Below are 11,441 nucleotides of genomic sequence, written 5' to 3' on the forward strand. Positions count from 1 at the left end.
TGCAAAGAATCTTCAAATTAGTCTAAGTTTCTCAAATTATAATACATGTATGCCTGCACAAAGATATATCTCTAGCAGAAGATCTGAATTTGGAGGTTGTTAGTTCAATAATCAAAATCAGTGCTAAATAATTATCTTCTATTGCATCCAAAGTAAAGGGCGAACTCAGACTAAATGATACTTCAATTTTAAATGATAACCTCAAGAATTACAACTATGTCAATGGTTACAGTAAGGGTGAAAAAAGTATGTCAAGGAATGTCATTGCGATAGAGTACTTGCATAGGGCTCAAGGGAACCAAAGATATCACCATGCAATTAGGTATTCTGATAAAATAAAAAAAGGAGCAAAATTAAGGAAAAATTATGTAAGAAATAAAATTAGAGCTTAATTGTAGTAACATCCATTTCATGTATTACATAACAGTTGATTTCAACATGAACTTTACAATTATCGGTTCAATTTTCAGCCATGAATCTAAAATATGGGATCCCCTAATGTACCTTCCCAATAAGTCATATTCTTATTTCTATACAAAATTGCATTTGTTACACCAATAATTACTGCTAAATTCTTCAATTTAGCCATTGAAGCCTATTTTAGGCACAAAAACTTAAAAAAGGTCTAAAACCTGCTTAATTTCATGCCAATGTGCCAATAGCACACTAAGTTGTTCTGAGCTAGGTTTGACACATCATGTGTCACTGGCACATCAATCCTTGCATAGCATAATCAACTAACTAAACAATTTGGTCTTTTGCCTTATCCACTTTCATGTGAATCTCATAAACATAGTACCAATGTAAGTATTTATTGAACCTCTAACTTTAGCTTTCATGGCCTCAATAGGAAGGAATGCATTAACAATTAGGGCCTACTTGGGTAAATTAGGAAAAGAAATTCATAAGAATATCAATCTGTATGAATGAAAAACTGCAACTAAAGGATCATTGTGATTTTTTTTTCTTTGGGTTGCATTAGTTTATCTTGTTTGGATAGTTTAGGAAATTTTCAAGGAAAAACTATAAAGAAGAGAGATGGGAGGAGGTAGTGGTGGTGGTGGTGGTGGTGGACAAAGGATGAGGAGGGAGAAATGGTGATAGGTGGAGGAGTGAAGAGAGCAGTGGTAAGAGAAGGAGAGGCACAGGGAGAGATGGGAAACTGAGATTGAGGAAAAGAGTGAGGGAAAGAGTGTAAAGAAAAAAATTTGACTTATTTTTTCTTTTTTTACTTTTTCCTTGGGAAAGGGGGATTTCCTGTGGAAAGTTTTCCCTCAAAAATGTCATCCAACACTCAAATAGAAACAATTTCCTAGCCCTTTAATTTTTCTTAAGGAAAGCTAGGCCTTGTTTGGTTGAATAATGATATAATTTATGGGTAGTGTTATACTCATTTTTTATTCATGGTTTAGAGGAGAATTATCCCTTAGTATGCCTTTCGTGCTTGGTTGCAAATTGACAATACTAGGATAGAGGGTGTAATGGATAATGAGGTATTTAACAAATTTCATAAAGAATAAGGTATTTGATTGCTAAATATAAAAGTAAGGAGGAAAATTAAGGCCAAATATCAAAAATACCCCTGACCGTAAATACCTATGTTAACTTTAAAATATGGTTAAGTCTCATCTCCCTTATTCCAACTCAAAATTGGAATGAGAAAACAGGGATAAGGGGTCTGGTAACCATGGTATTAGTGATAGTATAGGAAAATTATCATGGTATTAATTATACTAAACTCATTTGGTTGAAGAATAAGGTAATTTATGACTAGTGTTATACTAGAAAAGAGTTATCCTTAATTATGTTTTTTATGTTTGGTTATAATACTAAAATAGAGGGTGTCATGGATAAAGAGGTATTTAATTATTAAAAGTATAAAACAAGGAGGACTTAGGCCAAATATCAAAAATACCTTTGATGCTTTTAAAAGAGTGTAACTTCTTTCAGGGATATTTTGATAAATATCTATGTTAATCTTAAACATGGTTAAGGCATCTCTCCCTTATTCCAATTCTAAGTTGGAATTAGAAAATAGGAATAAAGAGTTTTGTATCCATGGAATTAGTAATACTATAGGAACGTTAAATCACTAGCTATGATACAGTTATCCTAGATTTAGGTGATGTCTGGTTACAAACTATAAAAAATAGATTGGTTGGCTACAAACCATAAACAAGAGATCTCAAATTTGTGCATAGGGGCAAGGATGGCAGTGCCAAAGGCCCGTGCCAAAAGGGTACCAAATGGCACATGCGACTGGCAGGACAATCCTTAGATATTGGTCCCTTATACTTCAACCAAACAGGAACCAATAGGTGGTATTTGGCTATAAACTAATTATAAAGTCCTGAAGTCCTCACATCTAAGTGAAAATTCCTTAAAACTCAGTCTATTATATTACAAGCATTAAGATCTTTCCCCAACACATTTATTAAACGCAGACTTAGAGTTGTCAGTATTGACAGAAATTTTATACTCGAAGGAATAGTGCTCTTCTTGACTTGAGCTTAAAGACGACCTTAATATGACTACCCATAATCCAATTTACCTAACGCATTATCCATAATATGGATATTTTAAACAAATTTACCAGAATATCTAAGTGCTAATGAGCAAGACCTTCTAGCAGGGATTGCCATACTAAAGGCATTAATAGTCTTAAAATATATTTTAGGGATTAAAGTAAAGTCTTTTAGCACTAGATATTAGTGGAACACATCCAAGTTCCCATAGAAAGTGTTAAGACCTACTTGAATAATACAGGAATTATGATTGAATTTGAGATTTTCCTTAAATTATTCGGACTTTTTCAAATTAGAGCAATTAATTTTGTTGAGACAAAAATTGCACCTTTGATTTCTAAAATTTCAATTGTAACTTATATAGACCAAGCAAGAGAAGGAAAAGAGTATCGAAAGGGATGGTCTCTTTGAACTAAGATATGCTAAATACCTAGTGGCAAGGGTTGGGTGCACGTGAGAGTATCCGATACTCTTCCTGTATCAATGCCGATAATTCGCTGACATGATTTACAAACAGACCTATGCCGACCTTGCTGATTAACATGGCTATTGATGTTTGATGGAGTAGAAAGAAAACATAGCGAACGAAAAATCCAATGGAGATATCAATAGGAAAATGCATACAACACTATGATTGGATTGTAAGTGGTATCATACAAATGCAAAGTAAACTAAAGGAACAAGAATGAAGAATTTCTAACCAACAGAATGTATAAGCTTGGAATGGGCTCAAGATATTGCCTTGCTTTAGGTTGGAAACCCAAACCCAACCGAGATCTAGTCCAACATAGCCCAATTCAAATACTTGGATGTAATGAATCTATTGTCTTTTTGATGCGCAATTCAATATGATTTTTATTCAAAGCCACCTACTTTACGAATTGCAACACAACGACCTAGGGTCTAACCAAACTGTCTCGACCCATCCTAAAAGGAACTGCATATGGTTGATTTCGGATAAGGTTGGAGAACACCAACTTGAGACAAGGATGGCTTATGACAGGGTTCTTCAAATATTGATTAAATTAGACTCAGCTCTGAAACAAATAAAGCAAACCTAGTTTACTGCTGTGAGGATGATACAGATTGCTGACCTGTAACCCTTAGTCATTGTACTTGGGTAAATTTTAGTCGAAGGAATTATTTGTTGTAACACAAAATTATGAGATATCTGACACCATTAATGAAAACCTTGAAAAAGAAGATAATGTAGATATAAAGAATGCCCTCACAGGTATAATCTCCAGGTTGTTTTCCAGGGCCAGATAAACATTAGCCAAAGTCTGTGCTTCCACACCCTGAATCATCACAACAACTAAATGAAAACTGCTGGCAATGTAATCTATATATTTATTTTCTGAAGCATCTAATTAGTCACATCAGTGCCAGATGACTGGATGTAACTTTTTATGGCAAAACTTGATTTCTGAAACTTACTAGTAAAGAAGAAAAAATTGCACCTGGGAAGCATCAACAACTAGAAGAGCACCTTCACACGCTGCAAGAGAACGAGATACCTAGCCACCAATAGGATACATGATCTTAGTAGAATGCTTTAGATATAATATAGCTAATTGCAACATTTTCTTGTATTCACAAGTACACATTTCTTTAGTAGAAATAAACTATGAGTATTTCGTAAGTGAACTATGAGAATGTTAAAGTCAATAAGTAGAAAGTAGAAACCATATATTTTTGGGACATTATGACTAGACTATGTGGAGAAACAGACATATGCATATTATATAAGCTAATTTACACTTACACCCCTAAATTATGACCTAGTACTACTTATACCCCCTAAACTAAAAAACCAAAAATGAGGACTCCTTGAACTATTGAAAATCTCATAGGGAGTTACCCCCTGTTAACGGATAACTTTACTAAATTGCCCCCTATATTTATAAATACATGGCCAACTCTTATTGGCTAATGGATGTAAAATGGAAAATAACTATATTGCTCATTGTTATAGGTGGGTTGAAGGCAGAATTTCCCTAAATCAACCTCCTTTCTTCTATGTAGAATCCTATTAAACTCTTTGCGATTCTCTCTAATCCTACAATTTTCAAACATAACAACATTTTTTTCTAGATAACTTTTGATTAGCCTCCATGCTTAACAATTTCTCTAAGACTTGCTTTTCCAATTACAATGCATCAAAGCTATCTATCGAATTATTCTCCCTTCCTTTAGGTGGATCAACCCAAAAAAATAAAAATAAAAAACCACCGAAATCTACTTTCTGTATATAATGTAACGAAAATGAGTAAAATGTACTCTAGAAAATAATCTAATTGATTGATATAATTTCCTTGAAATTAAAGCAACCCCAGAACCTTCTTCCAGCGTATTGCTTAGTGAATGAGATCCTCATTGTTGTTGTTTTATTTTCACAATGGCACATCACTTCCCCCACATGGCTGCCTACTCATACTACATGTGCTTGAAGTCATCTCCGAGAGGTGGCTACATTTATCTAAAGAGAAATTGCTTAGTAGAAGAAAAGATTGGGGACGGAGAGAAGTTGAAAGATTAGGAGGGCTTACATGTGGGAAAGGTTAAATGAAAGAGGAGAAAATGGAATAAGATAAGTTGCAATGGGTTAGTTAGGTCAGCAAAAGAGGGAGAGCCAAAGGTTTTCCCTCCCACAGAAGGATAATGTTGTCCAACTATTAGTTCTCCCTCCAACTGAAGGGTAATGAGAGTTACAACTATTCACATGATAATCACATGCTAATTTTAGACAGAAAATGAAAAAAGCATACTAACAGAAGGGGTTTTTGAAACATTTCAATATTTCAGGGGGTGGGGGTCCTTGTGTCCAGTTTTTAGTTCAGGTACAAGTGATACTGGAACATAGTTTACGATGTAAATATACTATCACAAAAAAGAACTTATAAAATGAAACAAAATGATATTAATGAGCCAAACCAATTAACAGATATCATAGGTCGATACTATATCTTGAAATCAGCTTGCAACTTAAAAATGCCAAGTACTTGCCACTGCCATGCTATAGTTTATACATCTATCCAATAATGCATTTTCATTTCCACAAGGAATTCAACTCAGCTGAACCATGATCTAAATTTCTACTTACATGAAATAAAATTATTCCAATTAACTTGTAACTGATTGATGATTACATATCCATCTTGTGGAGTCTATCAGAAAGGTCAAAAAACAAAAGAAAATTCTGATATCAACTTATGATATATGATTTCATGTAGTATGTGATGCTACCATTACAACATCAAACTCCTAGAAGAGAAAATTCCTGCATTTGTTTCTAGCCATAATAGTAATAGAATAATCAGAATGACATCCATTACTCCGAATTATTAATAGAGAGGAGCAGAATGCATCCATTTGTTTCCAGACAAATAGATTCCACTGTCCCAAATTATGTTTCCCTAAGAGCTCTGACAATCAATAATATCACTACAAAGGATTATACGAAACTCCTCCATAATCTATATAGGTGTCAAATGTAAGCACTAGCATGAACCATGCCAATCTGAAGATGTCTGCACAGCCAGCTGCTGGAAAGTGCCACAGCTTGTTTAGGTACTATGTTAATCTCTTTGAATACTTTCATAAATGATAGAAGATAAAGATTTGTAAGACAATGAAGTTCTACTTATTATGAGAATAGAAACAAATTGCCGCTACTAAACTAAATTTATAAGATAACGATAGAGAATTGAACCCTACCTCATATGAGAAATCAACATGTCCTGGTGTATCAATTAGATTAAGGCAGTATGGCTCATTGTTTCTTACATAACGCATGCGAGCTGCCTACAGAGAATGAAACAGAATGACATTAAATCTAAGAAAGCAAATTATTAAGTAAGATTATGGTCCATTTAATCGTATAAAGTGCATGAATGATAAAGAATATATGAGAAAAATATAATGCATGCACATGCATTATTAACAGAAAATCAATGTAACAGAGGACACAGGTAATATGGACTTCTATCGACTTCTATGTATCATGTTGTGCTCACAACTCTCAAGAATCGCATCTCTCAAGTGTAAAACTTGGAACAAGATCTATCTTGTTTCCTAGTCATGCAATGTTACCTAGATTAAGTAAATGGCTCAATAAAGACTAGGATTAGAAAATTGAACTTCTTTTCCTTGCTGGAAAAGCTTACCTTCATCAACTGATATTTTCTACAAGCAGTTGTAAATTGTAACATATGTTCTTAGTTCTTAATTACTTCGATCTCCTTGAAAATCTTGAACTCCACTTTCATAATTTCTTTGAATGAAAAGGGAGAGCAAACATCTTCATCTCAAAAGGGACACCATCATCCATTGCCTGTCAAAGTCTTAAGACAGGTGGCATTCCTCACCTTTGACATTGGAAAAGAAGCCATCCTTTATAATTAATCAGGAATTTATAGTTAAACCTACTAGACTATGGACCAGTTGTCTCTCTGCTAAATATTGTTCTTTGAAATGCTGCTAGAACTCCACAGTCTCAGTCTCAACTGCTCTTGCTCTGGCAAGCACCAAATCAATTGGGTAACTGGTTAAACTTCTCTAACTGACCCTAATATCAGGTTGCCAACTTCACGTAGCCATTATTGCATTAGGGTTTCTTTGCTCCTTCCCTCCTTAACAAAACTACTGAAATCTCATTCTCTATATTGTGAAAGATAATTATCTAGTTGGTAAGTATTTGGCACACAAACGAAAAGTGATTATTATTGAAAGTTGCAGTAGAGTAGTTGCCTCCAATCCTGAAAAAATAACTGAGAACCATCTTTTTCCATCTTTCTCTATCCCATGTACACTTTAGAAGGTCGTCTCAGATATCTTGCTTGATGTTGCTTATTTAACCGTCAAATTCTTGACAATACTATTCTTTCTCCTCTGACTCTTCTCCTATTTCATCAGCCTACCATATACACTATTGCTCCTAGCCCTGGTATCCTAGAACATATGTTACAGAACTACAAGAACCAACCTTAGTGCTTAGTTGCCAAGAAATGGCCTACATAACTTTGACTGGCTAGAAAGGTCATAACAGCCAGATCTTTGAGAATCAGCATTATAACCTACTAAAGATTACGAGAACAAGAAAGCTTCTCCCACTAGGAATCTTCTATTCACATTGTTGGAATAGCTACCCAATCATCCATTCAGAGGACATTGATTTCCAGGATATCTTGCACAATAAACCCCTTAATATCTTCTACTCTTCAATTTTCCCCATCTGGCCCCTAATGCAATTCAACTTTTGATAGGACGGTAGATAAAACAAGGGCAACAGGAAATGTGGTCATTACCCAACTATGCAGATATATTATCATAATACAATCAGGTAGAGAAATTGAGAGATAGTTGGGATACATCCGCACTTTCACTTCAGTAGGACTAAACTCCTGGTAGCTTGGCATATTGCTGTGGCGATTACCCAAATTTGCACAAAGGATTCATGCAACAAAATGGGACACAGCAATGGTAATCAAACTATTGTAGAATTTCTTTAACAGAGGGATGATCATCTAATTCTACAGGCCCATATATACCACTTTTGATACCCTTTTGATGGCTAAGTTCCTATTGTAAGAATGCAATAATCAAATAAAGTAATAAAGTGGCTATTTAAGGAAAATGGAGAGGGATCTCAGATTTGGATGACAGACTTGGCCACAAAGTTGCCATTTCTTACTTATATTGACATAGGTGATTGTGTATTTGAGAAACTAGATGCAGATTTTAAGCCCTGCTATTTATGAAGGGATAACTATGACTCTATGAGAATATCTTTTGTTCTTCAGATGACTGTCATTGTAATCGGTTCATGAGTAGATCAATTTTGCATTCAAATCAAGAAGAGAGAGGAATTTCACAGCATAAGGCTCCAAAAAGTGCGGTGTCTGAAGACGAAGATATTTGCAGTGTTACCCACATTACTGGAGCAATAGTTACAATGACTTAAACCATAACCAATTGGGTACATGGAGAAAAGCTTTATTGTCAATGACACCCTTATTCTACTATTGAGAAACTAAAAGTCTATAAAGTAAAAGTATAGATTAAACTCAAAACAATATAAAGAACAGAAAATTACAAAGTTCAGCAGATATAACAAGGAGTAAACAAAAAAAAAAAAAATAGAATTTAGTTGCTATTATCCAAAACAATGAAACAAGTATCTGTAAAACTTATAGACCAAAATTAAGATGTTTTCATAATAGTTCATAAATAGCCAAGATTACATTATCAAGCTTACCTGCAATTTTATTGTGATACCTCTTTCTCTCTCTAAATCCATGTTATCAAGGAATTGTTCTTTCATCTCCCTCTTCTGTACAGTGCCAGTCATTTGCAACAACTTATCTGCTAAGGTTGACTTCCCATGATCAATATGAGCAATAATACAGAAATTTCTAATATTTGGTATGGGAACCTGCACAAGAGAAGACCAAATTGTTAGTCTGCAACTACAAAATATTGTAAAAGTACTCTAATGATGGTGTGCTTTATAAAAACTAGTTGATAATTGACAAGCAAATAAGATTGAAATCACTATGGTAGCATTGACATCACATGACCACTCAAAATGTTCTTCCAGGCACTTTTGAGAGGGCATTGTCCTACCCATGGTTTGTCAACTCTTAAACCAATAAAATCAGTACATATTGCAATCGGAATTTCATTTATGGGGAGGATACTTGACCTAATCAATATAATTGATGTAGGAAACTTTCTAATTACTATTTTTAATTTAGTAATTATGGTTTTCTAGGACATTGTTCACTTATGTGGTTATATTTTCCAGTTTTGTCATAAAAGGCATGCTTTTTAGTAATATAAAATTTGACTAATTGCTTGATTCTGGACGTGATATTACTTGCTTTTATATTTTAATTGTATACATGCAGATTCAAAAATTTCAGACATGTTTGCAGATTTGATTAAATATATAATTAAACATGATAATTTCATCCTTGTGATATTTATCTGATGACTATATAGAACAAAAAACTGACTTCAATTATGTTTTCCTTTTGAATAGTCATCATATTTAGGTTAAGTGAAAATGGCATATGGCATTGGATTGGATTCCATTACTTCATTCTATCTCCAGCGTAGTTCAGATGCAAAAAAGAGTAAGAGGATAAACACAACATTAGCAATCCAAAGGGATAATCCTTGGATTCCCAGTCCCCCTTATCCTAAGGATTTCATACGCAACCATAAGATGGATAGCCTACAGACATGACATCTTACAAGGTTTTCCATAGTAGAACCAAAAGATCACTTGAGAAAGACTATTCTCATCAAATCATCAAAAGAATATCAGCTTCTATAAAGAGTCTGTGCAGGCTATTGCTTTATATTAGTTGTCAGGCAATGTGGTGCAACCCTCCTTCTTCAGGCCCCAGAGACACTACAGAAGATGGATAACAAAACTCATACAGCCGAAATTCTTATATAATAAATTTACAAACCCTCAAGAAGTCAGTAGGGTATCACATATACGTTCTCATGAGATATTCATTCCAAATAAATCCATAATCTTCGTTCTAGAGTTAAAGCTTTTAAGAATTTCAAGAAATTCCTGAGTTATTCCCTCTGGACATGTTAAATTTAAGTCAACGTTCTATTCGTGCGAAGATATGGAGAAGCAGATGTTAATGAAAGGTTTTCCCAGCAAAAATGCTAGACAATTCAAGGTATTGTGTGAAAATTCTACACCAAACTCTGCTAAAATGGTCCCAACTAAGATCATTGTACAGTCAACCACCAAGCTGTCCAATTTCCAAGAATTAAAGCTTAAATCCTTCGTCCTAAAGCTCAAGCGTAAGTAGGTGACGAGAGTACCTTCATCAGACGGTCTTGCCCGGGATCGGCGGCGATTCCGGCATCGGAAACGGCCTTACATTCTGTTCCGCGTAAGCGCGGGGACCAAGAAAGTGGCGAGGTGGTGGTGGCGGTGGTGAGGGGACTAAAAGGCCGCCGTCGGAAGAGATGGGTCTCGTTGGAAGAATGAGGAGCCGAGCGCGGACGATGCCTCCATGCTTGCGGAGACTTGGGATGCGGAAGGAAGTCGGGGACGCGGCAAAAGTCTGTGGCCATTTAAGGGATTACCCGTCGCCGGCTTTGGATTTTGCCTCCTCTGCTCTCGTTGGAGTGGAGGGGGCGCCGGTCTATCCACTACCGCTGGAGTTGGCAATGGCATTAGATAGGCGCGGCATATTTTGGCCACAGGAATAAGAAGTGGGTATCCTGCAACGTTACACGTATTCAGAATGCATCTTTGTTTTAATATATTTCTGTTGAAAAAATAACGAAAAAATATATTAGAACTTAGCCACGAGAATACAGGAAAAGCCACTACTAGAGAGTAGCAGAGAAGAACCCTTCCCAAGAGCACCCAAAACTTGAGAGGCGTTCCATATTCGGTAACCAATCGACAGCTACATTGTGGAAAATAGTTTAAAAGGGAAAAAAAAAAAAAAAACATCATTAGCTATACATTTGATAGTCCATCCTGAATCGTGCAGCCAATTCAACACGTACTCAAGCAGCTAAGAGTCCCTCTCGATCCAAACTAGTAGGGATGATCAATAGATCGTGCTTCCCTAACTACCCAAGCTTTAGCTTCAATCCGTGATTGGAAATGCTAACATTTATATCCCGCAATTAAAGCCAATTCATTAGAACACCGGGCTACAAACCTAGCACCACCCAATTCTAAAAGGTCTTTAATGGACTCATTAGTGTTTACTATTATCCACCTCAAAGGGGGAGATATCCTTATGATGATAGAATTAGGCTTATTAGGTTTGGTGATATCGGTGTAAAGAATATTAAAATACTCTCAAGTTAGGATTAAAGCATAGTTACAGACTTGCAAAGGGGTCTTAGATGCTCCATTAAAAACTT

At 35.3% G+C, this 11,441-nt stretch overlaps 1 protein-coding gene across 1 annotated transcript in view; it reads right to left on the bottom strand.

The window, feature by feature from the left end:
- Positions 1 to 10,783, bottom strand: part of LOC140787161 (translation factor GUF1 homolog, chloroplastic) — a 52,282-nt gene extending 41,499 nt beyond the window's left edge. Inside the window, exons 1-5 of the mRNA XM_073135943.1 lie at positions 10,377 to 10,783; positions 8,782 to 8,958; positions 6,243 to 6,329; positions 3,986 to 4,042; positions 3,758 to 3,823 (exon numbers count right to left, since the gene is read on the bottom strand). Of these exons, the coding sequence (XP_072992044.1) occupies positions 3,758 to 3,823; positions 3,986 to 4,042; positions 6,243 to 6,329; positions 8,782 to 8,958; positions 10,377 to 10,631 (642 nt within the window). The 5' untranslated portion in view covers positions 10,632 to 10,783. The remainder of the gene's footprint in view (positions 1 to 3,757; positions 3,824 to 3,985; positions 4,043 to 6,242; positions 6,330 to 8,781; positions 8,959 to 10,376) is intronic.
- Positions 10,784 to 11,441: the final 658 nt, after the last annotated feature.

The sequence above is a fragment of the Typha latifolia genome, chromosome 4 (assembly GCF_019914945.1).
Source record: "Typha latifolia isolate L0001 chromosome 4, TyphaL0001v2, whole genome shotgun sequence".
Lineage (NCBI taxonomy): Eukaryota > Viridiplantae > Streptophyta > Magnoliopsida > Poales > Typhaceae > Typha > Typha latifolia.